General features: G+C 30.3%; 2 protein-coding genes across 3 annotated transcripts; one reads left to right on the forward strand and one right to left on the reverse strand.

Moving 5' to 3' along the window:
• Nucleotides 1–290: 290 nt before the first annotated feature.
• Nucleotides 291–3,549, forward strand: LOC111294027 (uncharacterized). The gene is made up of 7 exons (XM_089743512.1): nt 291–685; nt 1,986–2,034; nt 2,126–2,228; nt 2,323–2,418; nt 2,519–2,593; nt 2,771–2,840; nt 3,230–3,549. Exons 1-7 carry the CDS (start codon nt 350–352, stop codon nt 3,353–3,355), a joined length of 855 nt encoding a protein of 284 aa, XP_089599638.1. The 5' UTR covers nt 291–349; the 3' UTR covers nt 3,356–3,549.
• Nucleotides 3,550–3,828: 279 nt separating this feature from the next.
• Nucleotides 3,829–6,772, reverse strand: LOC111294028 (reticulon-like protein B16). Of its 2 annotated transcripts, none has more exons than XM_022887159.2 (5): nt 6,492–6,772; nt 5,486–5,666; nt 5,255–5,396; nt 4,863–4,932; nt 3,829–4,477 (listed from the first exon to the last, which is right to left on the reverse strand). In XM_022887159.2, the coding sequence occupies exons 1-5, from the start codon at nt 6,628–6,630 to the stop codon at nt 4,311–4,313; spliced, it is 699 nt and encodes a 232-aa protein (XP_022742894.2). In that variant the 5' UTR covers nt 6,631–6,772; the 3' UTR covers nt 3,829–4,310. The 2 variants fall into 2 exon arrangements, with proteins under 2 accessions (XP_022742894.2, XP_089599637.1); XM_089743511.1 differs by having other exon boundaries at nt 5,255–5,399.
• Between the last annotated feature and the right edge of the window lie 12,102 nt (nt 6,773–18,874).

Below are 18,874 nucleotides of genomic sequence, written 5' to 3' on the forward strand. Positions count from 1 at the left end.
CAAAATGACTCCTCTAACATGTAATTACCCATGGCCATATACATTTCTATAACTCATTTCAACCTCTTCCTCACTGTCGGGCTCCTGGACATTGTCTGAAACCTGTGCCCAGCCCAATATTGCTATCAGGCTTAAGTTTTGTCCAATTCCATTCTTGATGGGCAGCAATCCTAAAAAGCAAAACTTTGTTTGGGTTACGAGTTTTGGTGACCAATAACAATCTTACATGTGCAAATCCAAAAGTGTCAACATCATAAAAAATGTTTCTCTGTATTACAACTGTTTATGATATTTTTGTTCTATGATAAATGTACCGTCCAAGAATTCGTCTCAAACAAACCAATAACAGATGTCAAGAAATTCTGCTCTCTTTATTAGAGATAGAGGAGTCAGGTTTCTAATAGGGCAACAATTCACCACTCCGGCAATTCCTGCTTCTACTTTTTCAAAGGTTGTCAGTGTTTCCTCGGCTAACCCAAAACTCAGTTGTTACAAAATCTTAACAACCAATCATCGTACGCTCCGAAACATCTTTAAACTCGCTTTCGACGTTGTTGGATTTTTGAGGATGGCGTCAGCAACTGGGGGAGAAGGTGGTATTTTCAAGTTATCTGAAACCACCGAGCTTAAGATCCAGAAAGGTGACATCACTCAGTGGTTCGTTGACGGCTCTTCCGACGCTATTGTCAGTGTTTCTCAATTTTCTCTTTTCATTTAATTATTTTTGTATTTAAAAAATATGAATCAAATTCTTTAAGCGTATGAATATATATATCCATTATTTGAATTAAATATTCAAAAAAAATTGAAGTATTCCGTTTGAATAAAAACAAGAATGGATCTTTAACGAGGGATTAGCTGTTTTTTTTTTTTTTGGTGAAATACTAAAAATCTTTATCTTCCACAAGTATAATTTAAGGGCAAATCTATATTTGGGAGATAGTTTTTTTTTTTTTTCAATTACATCAAAAAGATAAAATTTTAATTAAAAAAATAAAAGAAATTTGATTCAAAATCAATTTTTTTAATGGGTAAATGATTCGCTGAGATCCTTAAATGATACAAAAATGTTTAAAATTTTGTCCCAATTAATTAAAGAAATAGCAAAAAGTAAGTCACAAAAACAAGAAGAAAATGAAGAGGCCATTTGGAATTAACTGGACCTCCAGTTAGGGGTGAGTGATTTGGGCAACTTATAGGCTCAATCGGCACCATAATCATGTTTGCATAACATGATTTGTGGTGCGGTTGGCTTTCTCACCCGCACTGAAATTCCAGCGGTGAACTGGATAAATATGATCCAGTGGACCACCAATGCTTCAATTGGACCTTCTTACCCCCATCGAAATTTTTGTATTTCCATTATGCGCTTAATTGAATTGTTATTTACTAAAACCTTAGCATCTGTTTCTTTTTTCCTTTTCTCTGCATCCGTTCCTTGTCAAATAAATTTTATTATTATATTATGAACAAACAAATAAATAAATTTTATTATTATATAATTTATATGAGTTAATTAAAAATAGATATTAACATAAATAATAAAAATATTATTTGATATATTATTATAATTTCATTAATTTTTAATTATTTATTAATAAATTATTATTTAATATAAAAATAATTTATTATTTTTAATTATTTATTATTTTTATAAATATTAAATAATTTAAAATTTTCATTATATACTTTTTAATATAATATTTTTAATAATTATTTTTCTTATTACGATTCATTTTATCAATATAACTGTTTTTCATCTAAACACATTTTATTAGATTTTAATCTTACTATTCCAGCAACTAATCTCTCACTACAATAATTTATTTTACTTTCATCGTTGTTTTCAATTACATCGCATATCCAAATGAACCTGAACTCCTTTTCTGCATTGAGGATTGATCATGTTTCCTTCTTGGGATTATTCTGCACATACACATACACTTTATTCATTGAGCACAGTAAGGATATATAAGCTTTTACAGGTGAATCCAGCAAATGAGAAAATGCTTGGAGGTGGTGGCGCAGATGGAGGTATGTATATATTTTCTTGTCCTTCCTTCTACGAATTTTGCTTATCAAAGAACCCTTCAAGGACCAATATTGATGCATTGATATATAATAGCCATACATAGGGCTGCTGGACCAGAACTCGTTGAAGCATGCTATAAAGTCCCAGAAGTTCGACCTGATGTACGCTGTCCCATAGGAGAAGCAAGGATTACCCCGTAAATGATTGATCTTTTCCTAATTAAATATGTATAGCTTACTACATTATTACTTCTTTCATCTTAACCTTAAACATGTTGATGTATTTTGCAGAGGTTTTAAACTGCCTGCATCTCGTGTGATTCACACTGTTGGTCCTATTTATGATTCTGATGAAGACCCCAAAGCCTCCTTGACAAGTATCTATATGCTATAAATTATGATTTTTATCATGACCATTAATAATTAATTGCTAATTTGTTCATCATTCTAATTAATAAAACTTGTTTTCTTCCTAAATTGGTTGCAGGAACTGCTTGATTGTGGCTAAAGAGAACAATATTAAATACATTGCTTTTACTGCCATTTCTTGTGGTGTATATGGGTAAGAAATGCCATTTCTTGTGGCATATATGGAGAAACATTCTGATCTTCTGCAAAATTCTGTTTTCACTAAATAATGAAACCTTGTATGACTACGGATTTTGTACGTTCAGTGTTTGTAGAAAAAGTGTGAGCAGCTGGTATTTAATTTCTTTTTTCCTTTCTGAAAATTTTCCAGATATCCTTTTGAAGAAGCTGCTACAATCGCTATATCTACTGTCAAAGAATTTGCAGATGACATTAGAGAGGTAATGTTTGTTTTTACTGGGCTTCATAATCTTGCAGTCCAGGATTGTTGATTGATTCCTCCATTTCACTAGTTTAGATCCCATTTTACATTTTTCTTTTTGCTTTTATTTTAAGATAATTTCACTAGGATTAGCTCAAAGAAACATGTGGTCTCCCTTACCAATTAGATCTTCCTATATTTTTTTCTCACATATATGTAATATAATGAAAGCATTACTTTCTATGATGATTGAAACTTTGAAGGCTTTTGCATGATCTTAGATCTATAACCGTATATTATTGTCCAGATAACAGAAAAGCTTCAAGTTGGCTTACCATCTGATTTAAACTTGTCGGTAAAAGTTTAATTAAAAAAATTGTTGACACTCACTTTAAATGCTGGTTGCAGGTGCATTTTGTTCTGTTCTCGGATCAAATCTACGACGTTTGGTTGAACAAGGCACAGGAGTTGCTTCATACTCCAGGCTTAGTGGAAGACAGCAGCTACAATGAAGGTGCCCTACCTGAACCTTGAACTTGCAGAACTTGAGATGTATATATCTCCATTGATTTGGAGGCATGAATGCAACTACGAGTGAATTGCTTTCATTTGGTTTGTGAGGGTGCATAACTTTAGATGAATTAGAGGCATCTATGCTTCATTGTAGACAGAATAAATGGTGATGTTGGTGTACCTGTTTTATAGATGGTATTGATGGTTGTTCTCAACGTATAGTTCCCTCCTTTCTCCTTGCTTTTGGATTGAAAAACTGTGAACAGAAAAATGTGACGGTAAAAATGCACTAAATTCTGGTTTCATTGATTTTCCTCATCGTTTTGACTAATGTCTGGGGCTTCATTTCTTGAGGAATAGACATTAAGCAACAGAAGGAGTTGAGGAGACAAACCATCCAGCCTACATTGACAAGGTTTTTACAAGTCATAAGGGATTTCAGGATTTCCAAATCGTTGCATCGATCCAAAACCCACCAAGGAAACTGAAAGATATAAAACAAGAAACGATAGCTATGCCCTTTCAAATTTATTTAGTAAAAATAGATCCCAAAATAAACCGATGTGCTATGCTCTTCTGAGGGAACACATAAAGTTGGTGTCTCATTACCTTAAACTTTTAATGACAATCGGCTCAACTCCCCTACCATTTACTAATTCTACATACCCAACAAAAGTAGTAGCTCCACACAGACCATAAAGGCTCTTCAAGAATCAATAACAAGAAATGAGTCTGGCAGAATCTTGGAATAGCAGATCGGTAGAAACCCCTGAACCTTCTTTTTCTTTTCACTCTAATATGAAGAAGCACTTGGCAGACAGTTGCAGCTCAATTGATAGTGAAACATGTAGATAACATAACAGATAAAAATCCTCTTTCATTTTAAAGTGAAGCAAAACATTAGCGTGTTTGTATCAGTCACTGAAAGCTCAAGAGCCAGCATTTTCAGTTGTAACCTCTATGTAACCATAGTGACTTAGACGTCTTTATCTTTGGATAAAAACTGGGGGATTCTGTTAATCACACTGTCATCAACTATCTTATAGTTTTGGGAAAATTTTCGGTGGATAATTCCACAGCATTTATCCACATGTTCTTCATATTTGCTGTAGAAGGCAGGAAGAGTAATAGATAAAATGGCTCCTGTCATCAGCAAATGACAAATACATTGTATTTACATAAGTACATCATTTAAGATTCCTTATACATATAAAGACAGAAAGTTCATTGAATAAATGCCTCCCATTTCAGTATTGATTTGTAAAAACAGGCACAGATATGCAAAAGATCCCATGAGGTCAAGCAAGCTAGAAAGTTTGTGACAGGAGCTTGATATCAGGTTTTTGAATTTTTAACAACATAAATTCATGGTTGTTTAGTAGAAATAAACCAAGAGAGGTCATGATTAAACAACTAAGTTAATTTAGTTACATTTAATGTTATATCAGTCAAACCAAAATATATATAGTAATTATATCCACAAATCAAAAAGAAGAATGAATGAACATTCAGTTGACGATGAACTTACCAATATAGGCAAGTGTGAAGAAAGAGCAATAGCTACCAATGGCAGACAAGAGCCATAGACAAATCACAACCTGCCAAATGAACTACAAGTAAGAAATATTATCAAGCACCAGCTTTCCCCACCCCCTCCCCAACAAACAAATAAATAAGGACAGAAAAGTGGGTAGAGTGGAACAGGTTTAGTGAGATTGCAAAAGTGGGGTCGAACCCAGGAACCTATACAAACAGCATGAAGTTCCATAGGGCATGAAGAAAATAGAGACCTGAAGCAAACTAATGAAGCAAAATCTGGGAAATAAACAGGATAGGTAAGAATGAACAGAAGAGTGGTTGCTGGAAGAGCAGATTGTCAAGCAGCACAGAATACTTGCAATACAACAGATCTAAACTGACCTTGAAAAAAACTCGAAAATCTTTGCCAAGAGTTCTATCACGAGCCATAAGAAGCACACTATTGATTTTAACACGAAATGACGCTGCAGCATTATTAACCAGTTCTTCTGACAATACAAGTTCGGGTAATGTTTGTAGTTGTCTGCTTAAATAATAAAATAGACAACATTGTCAAAAACAGCTTCAGTATTAAACAGAAATCAACAAATATAGAGGTAGTATTAGTCATACCTGATTCTATAAGCAGCATAGTTGGCATTAACAAACAACAATACAATTAATATCAGCAAGACATTTGAACAAATGGATAAGAATGGTAATCCAGACCACTCAAATATGAACCAAGCAACAGTAGCAACAACAATGACACCAAAAGAAACATGCTGCTGCTTCCATAAGAGAATATCAGCCCCTATGAAATGAAAAAAAAAAATTAGTTAATTTATCACACAGAACAAATGCACTACTATTATAAGGGTGACAAAGATAATGAGTCAGAGTGACAAGGTGATGTTACAGCAATGATATCATACTCAACAACAGAATTACCCCAACATTAGGCTAACTTTAATAAAAAAGTTAGAACCTCAATAAAGATCAAAGATACATACTGAACGAGCACAGATCAAAAAGAAAAGTCGGCTTCCAAGGATAGTATCCCAACAGGGAAAACTCAGCAAAGGATTCAGTTTCTATTTTATGTTACATCCAAATTTTAGAGCAAAGAGGTCAAGATCATCAGCATCGTTTCTTATCCACCAGGAAACTCAGAGACCCTTCAAAAGAAAGGATATTCCAGGGAGTCCTGTCCATTGAAAAACGGTATTACCACACCAATATGTGGAAAAAGAAACAGGTCGGAGCAAAAAATTTGTGCGAGCAAGTCATAGACAGCTAAAACAAAATAAAAGAACAACTGCATCTCTCTCTCTACAGTAGTAGAAAACAAAAAACATGCTCAGATTGTAAGAGTTGCATATCGTTTTGCCTATGAACAAATGAGTAACTGCTATAAATAATGACTTCTTGTTCACAAAATTTAGTTCTCATTATTCTCCTATTTGTCTGACATTTCGTTCCAATTTCTAAAGGGCAGCAACCAAATCTTTTGCCAAGCAATATTTATATCAAAGCACCCAAAGATAAGTTGATTACATTGAAAAACAAGATCAAACACGAGAGAACAAAAATGGAAAAGAAAATAAAAGATGGGTCTTTCTTGTTTTAATTTTCTTGCCTTTACCACCACGCAAAAACTGGTGAAGTGAACCTTGACGACCAAACAAACGGTAACCATCGGAGGTTATTGTTGAAGAAGTGGAAGGTATTGTCTGATTCCGTGTCTCTCCTCCATCAGTGTTACTCGAATCCTCCATTAATTGCAATCAACGTCCTTTTTTCAGTTTTTAATTTGCAACCCAGAAATGAAAAACTCACAAATTTGGAATTTTTCACCAAGTTTTCTCTCTTTGAAGCCAAATTGCAGGGTCCCAGATCTGTCATAGAATTGACAAACTTGGGGAAAACTTAAAAAAAAAAAAAAAAAAAGGCCGTTCTTTTCAATTTATTTTATTTGGGAAGAAAAGAAAGTTCGCTTCTCTGTTTTTTTCCGTCTGATTCAATTTAATTTTGAAAAAGAAAAAATAATAGTCAAACTACAAGATTGACGTCACCAAATATTTGTCATAATAAATTTTAATATGTTTATTTATTAGTGAAATACCGTACATTATCGGGGTTTTATTTTGTTATATGTACTTAATTGATTTGTTGCAAAATTCAGTTAATCCAAAAGTAAAAAGGCGAAAGATAACCAAAAAAAAAAAAAAAAACAAATGATGATAAGATGTGATTATTTGGATTGGACTTCTTTTTTTCACACAAATTATATAATTTTAAAAAATAAAATAAGTGAAAAGATAAAAAAAAACCAAAAAAATAAAAGGAAAAAACAAAGAAATTAAAAAAAAAAACTCATAAAAGATGTCATACAAACACTTTCATTAAACTAAAAATATTAATTTCTTCAATTAAAGTATAAAATAATTAATTTATTAATATAATATATATTATTTTTGGATAATTATGATAAAAGATGTATTTTAGTAATTATAATAAAAACGATATTATAACAATTTTAATTAATTATAAAAGGAAGAGCATTACAATCAATTTAGATGCCTATCATTTAACTGTCAAATAATTAGAAGGATATTATGATTATTTCTAAGGGAATTATTTTCATATAATTGTATGGATGTTAAAATTAACATGAAATTATAAAGTAATAAAAAAAACATTTTTGTAATTATGGTAAGTGAGTATTATAGTAATTTTGATCACTTATAATATGAAGGTATTTTCATAATTATAATAGAAGTGGCATTATAATAATTTTGACAAAAGATGGTAGGAAGACATTTTTGTAATTATGGTTGTACAAATATTATATTAACTTTGGCCAATCATGATAAAATGTGGTATTTTAGCAAACATGTTGAGAGGGACATTATAGTAATTTTATTTATCATAGAAAAATAGGCATTACAGTCAATTTGGATGTATATAATTTAATCGTCAAATAATTAAAAAGGCATTATGATTATTTATAAAGAGATTAATTTCATATTATTGTATAGATATTAAAATTTAATATGTAATTATGAAGTAATTAAAAAGGTATTTTCATCATTATGCTTAAAAGGTATTATAGTAATTTTGGTCAATTATAATATGAGGGGTACTTTTGTAATTATAACATGAAAGGTATTGTATGAATCAATAAAAAAGGTATTTTTTATATTTATGATTAGAGACTATTATAGTAATTTTAGTCAATTATAATAATAAGAAGGTATTTTCGTTATTATGGTTAGAGGATATTTTAGTAATTATAATTAAAGGTGTTATAGTAATTTTGGTAAATTATAATATAAGAGTATTTTCATAATTATGGTGCAAGAAAAATTACAATAATTTCGGCAGATGATGGTGGGATGATATTTTTGTAATTATGATTGTAAGGGCATAATATTAACTTTGGTCAATTATGAGAAGAGGGGTATTTTAGTTAATATGTTAAGATGGTTATTATAGTAATTTTAGATAATCATAGAAATAGGAGCTTTACAGTTAATTTAGATGCATTTAATTCAATTGTAAAATAATTAAAAGAGTATTATGGTTATTTCTAAGTATATTAATTTTATATTATTATATGGATGTTAAAATTTAATATGTAATTATGAGGCTATCAAAAAAATATTTTTGCAATTATACTTAGAGTGTATTATAGTAATTTTGATCAATTATAATATGAGAGATATTTTCATAATTATGATAGGAGAGATATTATATAAAGTAATCAAAAGTGTTTTTTTCTTTTTTGTAGTTATAATTAGAGGGTATTATAATAATTTTAGCTAATCATAATATACATGTTATTTGTGTAATTATGATAAAAAGGCATTTTCATAATTATGACTTTAGAGTATTATAATTATTTTAGCAAATTATAATATGAGGGGTATTTTCATAATTATGTTAAAAAGGGTTATTATAGTAATTATGGCAAATGATGGTATAAGAGTATTTTCATAATTATGGTTATAGGAGCATTATAGGACCTTTGGTCAATTTGGTAATAATAGGGGTATTTCAATAGTTATGTTAAAATGAGTATTATAGTAATTTGAGTTAGTTATAGAAATATGGGTATTACAATAGGTTTGGATGCATGTAATTCAATTATCAAGTAATTATTATCAAGTAATTTCACATTATTGTATAGATGTTAAAATTTAATACGTAATTATAAAGCAATCAAAATGGTATTTTTGTAATTAAGTTGAGAAAGTATTATAATAATTTTAAATAATTATAATATAAAGAGTATTTTCGTAATTATGATAACAGAGGCATTATATGAAATGATTAAATGGGAAATTTTTTTTTAATAATGGTTAGAAGGTATTATAGCAATTTTAGCCAATTATAATAATATAAGCATTTTCTTAATTATGGTAAGAAGGTATTTTCGTAATTATGATTAAAAGGTGTTATAGCAATTTTAGCCAATTATAATAATATAGGCATTTTCTTAATTATGGTAAGAGGGTATTTTTGTAATTATGATTAAAAGGTGTTATAACAATTTTAGCAAATTATAATATGAGGGATATTTTCATAATTATGGTAAGAAGGGCATTATAGTAATTTTAACAATGATGGTAGCAGGGTATTTTTGTAATTATAGGTGTTGGACCATTATAGTAACTTTAGCCATTTATAGTAAAAAAGGTAGTTCAATAATTAAGCTAATAGAAGGCATTATAATAATTTCAGCTAATAATAGAAGGAAAGGCATAACAGTAAAGTAAGATACATGAAATTCAATTATCAAATAATTAAAAAGATAGTATAATAATTTCTAAAAAGATTAATTTCATATTATGGTATAGATGTTAAAATTTCATGCATAATTATAAAATAATCATAAAGATATTTTTATAATTATGCTTAGAGGGTATTAATAATTTTGACAAATCATAATATAAGGGGTATTTTTGTAATTATAGTTGGAAAGGCATTATATGAAGCAATGAAAAGGGTCTTTTGTGTTCATGATTAGAGGGTAATATAGTAATTTTAATGAATATAATATGAGGGGTATTTTTATAATTACGATAAGATGTATTTTTGTAATTATAGTTAGAGGATATTATAATAATTTTGGATAATTATAATATCTAGTGTATTTTTGTAATTATGATAAAAAAATATTATAATAATTTTAGCCAATGATAGTAGAAAGATATTTTCATAATTATGGTTGTAGCTGAATATAGTAACTTCTAATTATATTAAGAAAGGTATTTTAGTAATTATATTAAGAGAAGAATTATAATAATTTTAGTTAATCATAGAAAAATGGACATTATAATCAATTTAGATGTATACAATTTAATTTTCAAGTAATTAAAAGGGAATTATGATCATTTCGGATTAATTTCAAATTATTGTATCGATGTTAAATTTTAATACTCAGGTGGATTTAGTAAAAAAGTTAGAAAAAAATGAAAAAAAAAATTATATAAGTAAGTTTCAAACATAAAATTTTTTTTTAAATGATATAATATTATAATTGTAAAATTTTTTATTAAATAAATTTAAAGAATAGTAAAGAAAAAACTAAAAAAAGTAAAACTACAAAAATGATGCGTAATAGAAAGGAAATAGGATTGTAAACTGTAAATAATTCAAGTGTGTTCTAAAAGAATAAAAAAATCTTAATTACCTTTTTTATTTAAAAAATAAAAAAGAGGTAAAATAGGAAAAACAAAAAAAAAATGATATAAATGGATCCCACACATAAAAAATACAATCTTTATAAATATATATTTTTTATAATTTTAAAACATTATTGTTTTTAAAAAGAAAAAGGCAATAGTAATTTAAAAAATATTGCTTAATTATTTTAAAAGAAAATTTTAAAAAAGAAATAACATGAAGCTGCCACGTTGTAGCTTAAGAGAAATGTACTTATCACAACACATTAGTAAAATTAATATCATTACTAATACCTTACGCACGCTTTGCTATGGGACTTGTTTACTTTGTTTTAATTTTTTTGTTTTCTAATATAAATCTAACTTACAAATTGCGAGAAAAATAAAAATGTTCATGTAGACATCAAATTTATCTAAATTTTAATTAATAATTTTCGAGCTATCAGGTTGATACTCAATTTCAATTCAATTAGACTTCAAGTCTGATTTCAATTCAATTAGGCTTTAGATCTGATTTCAATTCAATTGGGTCCAAAGCCCATTTTGTTCTTTAAGCCCAACTTGTTTTTTATTTTCTTTGTTTTATTAAATTAAAAAATATAAAATACAAAATACCAAAAAAATATAAAAATACAAAATACAAAAAAAATAAAATAAAAATAGGGATGATGGCAGTGGTGCCTTGCCCGGAACCACTAGCCACCATACTTTACCCTCTAATCACCCATCCCACTGGCCAACATACCCTACCCTTTGATCACCCATACTCTACAAACTTTATCCACACAATCTGTACTCCTAGCTGTCAAATAAGATAGAAAAAATAAAATGGGTAAAGAGCTCGCGCATGCACCCCATGCCGTGTCCTGTGCCATTCACTCAGGCACAGGGCATGATCGAAGCTCTATAAATAGAACTCTTGGCCGAACCAAAAAGACAGGAGGAGGAGATTCTGCCAAAAAAAAAAAGGAAAAGCTTTTTGCAAACAAAAAAAATAAAAAAAAATCAACACAGTCCTCCTCGCAGGGAGGAACTTAGCGTCGAGAGCTCCCTGTAGACAAAAGAAGAGGAAAAGTCAGTAAAAAAATCAAAAGTCAAAAATAATATATAAAAAAGTTTTAACTGAAACTTCAAAAGTAAATCTAGGTTGTTCAGGTTTCTTTTCGGTGGAAAAGAGGTTAGATCTGTATTCAATGGATCAAAAAGAGCATTTTGGGAGATTTTTGAATTTTTCTACACCGACGACAGGGCCGAAGCTTGCCAGAGGTGAGGAACACGACAACCATCAAGGCGGATGGCCATTGGCCTGTAAAAAAAAAAGATTTTTTTTAAAGGAGAAATGACCGAAAAAAAATTTTTTGGGACCTTTTATATAAACTGCTAAAACTAAAACGACGTTGTTTCAATAAATGTTCAAAACGACGTCGTTTTAAGCACCTAAGATCGCGCGTCAACCCGTCGACCTAATCCGGGGTTCGCGCAATCGATCCGGTGACCCGCGTCTCCTTCAGCCTCTGACTGGTCTAGTTGAACCGACCTAGACAAACCAAACCATCTCCGAACCATCAGACAAAACCAGATCAGACCAAGTCATCGATCTAACCAAACCCGCGTTAATCAAACCATTGATCAGTCCGATTTAGGTAAAAATAATTTTTTTGAATTTTTATTATATATTATTTTATTAATATTTATGCATATTAAAATATTTATATTTGTTAGATTAACTGATAAATATGTAGTTAAATTTTTTATAATTTTGCTAATTTTTAAAATAAAAAATAAAATAAAAAATAAACTTAATAATAATACAAAAATAATAAAAATGTAAGAAAAGAAAAATTTTTATCCAACAATGAGATTTAAAGATACTCCGAGTAGTGATACCTACGAAATCTCTAAGTGAGAAGATTTTTTTTTTTAAATACTACCAGTGTATTGGAGTATTTATAAAAAATTTTTAATACAATAAAATTTATATTTTTGTTAATAAAAAAATAAAAATTAATTTATAAAAAATAAAAATAATAATATAAATGAGAAAAAAGGAAATTTTATCTAATGATGAGACTTTAAAAGTATTTTGAGTAGTGATGCTTTACAAAATTCTTAAGTGAGAAGATTTTTTTAAATATTACCAGTGTATTGAAATATTTATATAAAAACTTCAATATAATGAAAATTCCTTTTTCCTTCAAAAATTTAAATTAAAAAATTAATAAAATTTTTAAAAAATAAAATATGTGCATCAACATGGTAACATTCTGCATTGCATGCACGATAAAATTTTTTTACGAAAAATAAATTTGAGCCTTCAAGAATGAAATTCTAAGGTATTCCGAGAAGCGATGTCTAAAAAATCTCTAGGTGAGAAAAAATTCTTCTAATGTTACCAACGTACTGAAACATTTTAAGAATTATTTCAATAAAAAGGTTCTAATTTATTTTTCTCGAATAAAAATGAAACAATAAATAAAAAATAAAAAAAAATCTAATAAATAAAAAAAATCAAGAAAATTATTTTTCAAACACTGAAAATGAGACTATTTTTTATCAAAATCAAAGGATAACACATAGTTAATTGGTATCGTTTTTAAACGGGCACTGTGAGGGTGCTAATCATTTCTCACACGTAATCGATTCTCGAACCCAGACTGTTGCGCAGACCCTAAAATTATTCTTTTAATAAATTTTAATTAATTTTAAGATTTCATTAAAGGATATGTTTTAATAGGTGGCCAATCGCACCTAACCAAAAAAGATTGATGGCAACTCCTTTATTTTTTTTATTTCGTTCCAAAATTCGTCGAACAAACACAAAACTGTTATGACAGCTTGGCGACTCCACTGGGGAGGCATTTTATTTTTGAGAGTCAGGCCAAAATTAACTACATGTTATCTTCAAATTTTGATTTAAACAGTTCTAATCAGTTTCTTAGGTTTTTATTTTTCACTTTTAACAAAAAAAAGGGTCAATAAAAAAAAATCGAAAGCAAAAAGAAAAAATATCACTCACGTTTCTTTTACTATGCCTCTTATGTTTTATTTTTTTGTATATATTACTCTTAATAAATTAGGATATACTTGTACACACAATAACACAATGCATCTCATGTATAATGTCCATACCCGGGCTTCATCTCTTACAGGAGGAAGTAGAGTACTTATGCCATCGTGAGGTGATAATCTTCGTAATGGCAAGTGAAATACTTTCACTCAAATTGAACCCTTTTCGTTCGTAACCTATAATGAGTGAGGATCGGGGTTTTCACTAGTCCAGCGTGGACGACAGTGAGGAATAGTTAATCAGGATAGCTATACAGTTTTAGGATCTATCATATAGATGCTTCACTTTTAATCAAGAAAATTTAGTGCCAACTATTGAGGAGTATTCAATTTTGCTTAAGATAGAACTACAGTGCCCAGATAAAGTATTTATCCGAAAGTCAAAATCAGGTTATCGTAAAAGGTTGGCCAAGCTTATAAGGGTTAAAATAGAAAACCATTGATTCTTTTGCGAAGCTTAAAGGTGAACATCTCGACGTTCATTGAGACTTTCTTTGAAACTTCATTTAGGGGCATTTAAATTATGATCAAGGTATGGCTGTGTTTGCTCTAGCATTATATCGCATAGTAATCTTTCTGAAGACTTTGGGTTATATTGAGATAACTATAGTATATTTTTTTAAGCAAATTAAAACCCAAGCAATTAATCACGTTTCAGTAGTTCTAGCTAAAACCATCAGGTCATTGAATTTTTGTAGACGAAATAGAAAATGACAGTTCATAAGATGTGCATTGCTATTATATGTGTGGGTTAGAAGTCATTTCAAGTACAAAAAGAGTGCATTTTCAAAGTTATATTTTTGAAATAAGACACCAATCGAAGAGTTTTGCAAAAATCAATGGCTGACATTGAAGACCAAAAAAAAGTAGGTTTTATTCTTGCGAAGGCTTATTGGGGATGAAATTGAATGGATGGCACCTTGGATGCCTTGGGTGCCCTTGTTGTATCATGGAGGAAACAAGCTGTGGATACCGTTGTTAGGGCCTTGGGGAATTAAGTTATGCTCCATTAATGGTGTTCAGGCAATTTGGTGCAAAACAGCTTATTCCTGCCACTCATGACCTAATCCAAGTAGAATTCATTTATAGAGAACTGAATCCATCAAGAACCTTAGAGCAGTTGATCCAAGTATGAAATAGAACACAAAGAATGAGGTTAGGGCCTTTCATCGATAAAATCACTCTTGATTATCAAATTTGGAAGGCAAAGCGACTTAGAGACGAATACTCTCTCCTGATGACAGCTCATATCAATTACTTAATCTTTTGAAAGAGATACAATTATCAAAAGTTGAGCTTGTCAAGAAAGAATTAAAAGCTGAAAAAAAAATAAGAAGAGAAAATTTGAGACTTCGCGAGAAGGTAGGACAATTGAGATATGAAGCAGAGGTACAAGGGAGCAGATTAGAAAAAGTCATAAAAGAATGGGATGTGGCTAATATTTATTTGAAAGATCTACACTAGAAAAATAAAAGGTTACGAGTCCAATTTAAAACTGAAAAAGTCACTAAGTCTTACCTTAGTCGGTAACGTGAAATAGATGAGGTCCGAGAGGAAATGAACCAATGAAAGGGCAAAGCTCAAGAAAAGCGAAAGAAGGCCACCAAAATTTCTCAAAAATGCTAGAATTAGAAGGGGTTATATTCTACAGCTTCGACAAGATTGGTGGAATACCAAAAAGAAAATGAAAGATTGAAAGCCATGCTTGCAAAAGAGAGAAAAAAACACTTTAAAGTTCTGAATGAAAAAGAATCACTTCACCAAGTGATCCAAGAGTTAGACACGCAACTGCAAGACCACAAAAGCCATATTTTGGCAATAATAGATGAGTGGCATAAAAGAGAAAAAGATTGGATCTTCACATGCGATTCAAAAAGGGATGTTCGTATAAGGTGGAAAGTAGAAAGCTTAAAAAGGTAATAGTACACAAAGCACATGACTAATCAAGTTTGCAAGACAGTGAAAAAAGCATGAGAGATGGTTGAAAAGGTAGAAACGTTAAAAAGAAAAGTCAATCCCATAAGAGAATGTGAACAGCACCTAGTGAATTTTTTAGACGAGACGAAAGACCATTATGAACAAGTTAAACGCTTTTATAGATATAATTCTAGGATGGTAAATCCCATGTAATAAAAGTTGTATGGAATCAATAAAATTTCTAGTGTTAAAATTCATCCAAGAGTAAATATCTCTCACTTGCATTCATGCATCATGTACATCATAAAATACGTGAAAAAATAAAATTTTCAACATATGGTATTCTGATTTTTTTTTCTTTTTCAAAAAAAAAAACTTTATGGTAATAAAGGTTTAAGAATAACTCGCCCATCAAAAATTTTGACCCAACCTATTCGTCATTTATACAATATAAGACTCAAACAAGAATCATGGAGCAAGAACAGGCCAATCGATTTGAGAGAATCGAAAAAGTTTAATAAAAACTAAGAGGAGATCTCAGTACAATAATGGATATGCTCAAGAAACTTGATAAGAAAAAAACAGTAGAAAAAAATCCTAGCTTTCAAGAGCAATTGTTAGATATGGTAGATCCTATTTATCTTTTAGGGTTTGAGTCACGACCAACCCAACTTTTTCAAGGAACTAGAGTACAAATTCTTATTTCCAATGGATATCTCAATCCTTATCTAGGAATGACATCCACACCTACTCCAGGATAATTTCAAAATTTTGTTAATCATGTTATGATGGAAAAACCACCTGAGTTGATCTTAGTTCTTGATTTGGATTATCCTAATAAGAGAGAAAGCTAGGGATAAAGATACCTGAGAAAGTGGAAGATATCAGTGCCGGGGAGAATATGAAATTATTGGAAGAAAGACTTAGGTCACCATAGAGGGAACGAATTTTTATGGCTTCATGGATGCAACTAACCTTTATTTAGTCCAAGATGTGGTCATTTCATCAAAATTTAAGGTCCTTGAATTTGAAAAATATGATTGCATGAAATGCCCAATAACTCATATCACTATGTATTGTCGTAAAATGTCAGTACATGCTCATGATAAAAAATTATTGATATACATATTTTAGGATAACCTTACAAGATCTACAGCCAGATGGTATGTTCAACTAGACAGGACTCGTATTCATTTTTGGTAAAAGCTCACAAGGACATTTCTTACACAATATTAGCATGTCAGTGATCTAGCTTCAGATCATCTATCTTTATAAGATATGAAAAAGAAAGCAACTGAGAGCTTCAAAAAATATGCACAAAGAAAGAGAGATATGGCTACACAAGTTCAACCCTCTCTTATTGAGAAAGAGACAACTATTTTATTTGTGAACACTTTGAAAGTACCGTACTATGAGAGTTTGATAGGCAATGCAACCAAAAACTTTACAAATATGGTGATATCGGGTGAGATTATAAAAAATTCCATAAAAAGGTAAGCTTGATGCAAAGAGATAAGTGTAGTAAAGAAAGGTAGAGTTTTCAAAAAGAAAAAAAATGAAGCTCAAGCGGTGAACTATGTGGGACAACAGTTTAGAGGTTTCACGCCCTACCTTGCACCAATCTACCAAACTCATTACCCTTTCATAAATAATGTTATATCCATCCCTCGTCCATATCAATCATACCAGCCATTACAACCACCAACTTATCCATCTAATTTTTAGCCATCCTTTCAAATACCCACCTACAACAGTCCTACTGCATCCATCAGACCAAAATGGAGGCCTAATCCTAAGAGTGGTCTAAGAGCCCCGAGAACTACCCAAGGAAAAATCATTTTTATCCCATGCCTATGACATACACGAATCTGTACCCTCAACTTATCGAGAAATATTTACTAGCCCTTGTTATTATTGAGCCTTTGAAACTTTCGTTTCATAAATGGTATGACCCTAATGCACATTGTGATTATTATTATGGAAACTCAGGCCATTCTATTAAGAATTGTACTACCTTGAAGCATAAAGTACAAGGATTAATCAATAAAATGGTGTTAAATTTTGAAACCAGCCAACGAGGGACTTCAAATGTTAATGGAAACCCTCTACCGAACCATACCAGACCATCAATAAATACTTTAATTGATAGGCAAGCAAGCTATGTGAAGAAAAAGATAGAGAAAGTTAAAACTCTGATGGTTAAGGTGTTTGAAGCCTTGGTTAAGGCTGATATGTTGAAATCAATAGAACCTCAGTATTGCTCTAAAGCGATTAACCCCACTAAAAGCTATAATTATTACAAAGGTGTTTTAGGGTATTCTATCAAGAGTTATCAGTAATTTCATTAAGAGGTGTAGAAGTTGATGGATATGGGTTAGATAGAGTTTTATATGAAGAAAGAAAAGAGTTGATGGAAACTGAAGTGTCTACCATTAATCCAAAGAATAAGTTTATGCATAGACCAATAACAATTTATTATGATAAGAAGTCAACATCGAGGTCAGAAAAACTCATCTTTCGACCAATAGTGACAATTAAAGTTCTTGATTTTTTTTCAAATAAGAATGATAAAACAATATCGTAAAAGTATGATTGTGATGTCGTAGTCAACCCAGATACTACGAACATAATAGGCATAAGAGGCATGACTCGAAGTGGGAGGTGTTATACCCTAGAGGCTCTAAAAAAAGCTAAAAAAGAGAAAGTAAAGGTCACAGAAAAAGAAAAAAATCAGAATAATCATGTTGTAGTCCCGAAAAAATAATGTCAAAAGTCGATCTCTGAGAGTAAAGCTTGTGAATTTTTAAAGTTAATAAAACATAGTGAGTATAGTATGGTAGAATAGTTTAACAAAATGTTAGCCAGTTAAACAGTCACAACGTAATGCTCTACTGAAAATGCTCAATCAAGTATATGTGTCTCATAATATATCTGTTGAGTATGTAAAATAACTTGTTGGTAATTTGATAATTTTAAATTATATCTTTTTTAGTGATGAAGAGATTTCTTCTGAAGGTCGAGGAAGTACCAAGGCTCTTCACATTACTGTAAAATGTAAAAGTCATATAATGGCTAAAATTTTGATTAATAATAGCTCATCCATCAATGTTATGCCTATGAATACTCTGAAAAAACTCCCTGTTGATGGATCTTGTATGAAGCCTAGTCATATAATAGTTTGAACTTTCGAAGAAACCCAAAAAGAGGTGCTATAAGATATAAAAATATCATTGCAGATTGGCCCATGCACTTTCAACGTGAAATTTCAAGTTATGGATATCTCTCTCTCATACAGTTACCTATTGGGTAGGCCATAGATCTATATGGCAGGTGATGTTCCATCCTCATT

The sequence above is a fragment of the Durio zibethinus genome, chromosome 14, assembly GCF_047325235.1.
Source record: "Durio zibethinus cultivar Kanyao isolate XHJ-2024 chromosome 14, ASM4732523v1, whole genome shotgun sequence".
Lineage (NCBI taxonomy): Eukaryota > Viridiplantae > Streptophyta > Magnoliopsida > Malvales > Malvaceae > Durio > Durio zibethinus.

What these genes read in the sequence shown, in the direction of transcription:
- LOC111294027 (XM_089743512.1), top strand. Translation starts at nt 350, where the DNA reads ATGTCAAGAAATTCTGCTCTCTTTATTAGAGATAGAGGAGTCAGGTTT. An exon ending in TCCTTGACAAGTATCTATAT is followed by an intron (nt 2,419 to 2,518) that starts GCTATAAATTAT and finishes AATTGGTTGCAG; the next exon opens with GAACTGCTTGATTGTGGCTA. An exon ending in TTGCAGATGACATTAGAGAG is followed by an intron (nt 2,841 to 3,229) that starts GTAATGTTTGTT and finishes TGCTGGTTGCAG; the next exon opens with GTGCATTTTGTTCTGTTCTC.
- LOC111294028 (XM_089743511.1), bottom strand. Translation starts at nt 6,630, where the DNA reads ATGGAGGATTCGAGTAACACTGATGGAGGAGAGACACGGAATCAGACA. An exon ending in GTTTTTGCGTGGTGGTAAAG is followed by an intron (nt 5,667 to 6,491) that starts GCAAGAAAATTA and finishes TTCATTTCATAG; the next exon opens with GGGCTGATATTCTCTTATGG. An exon ending in CTTCACACTTGCCTATATTG is followed by an intron (nt 4,478 to 4,862) that starts GTAAGTTCATCG and finishes TGCTGATGACAG; the next exon opens with GAGCCATTTTATCTATTACT.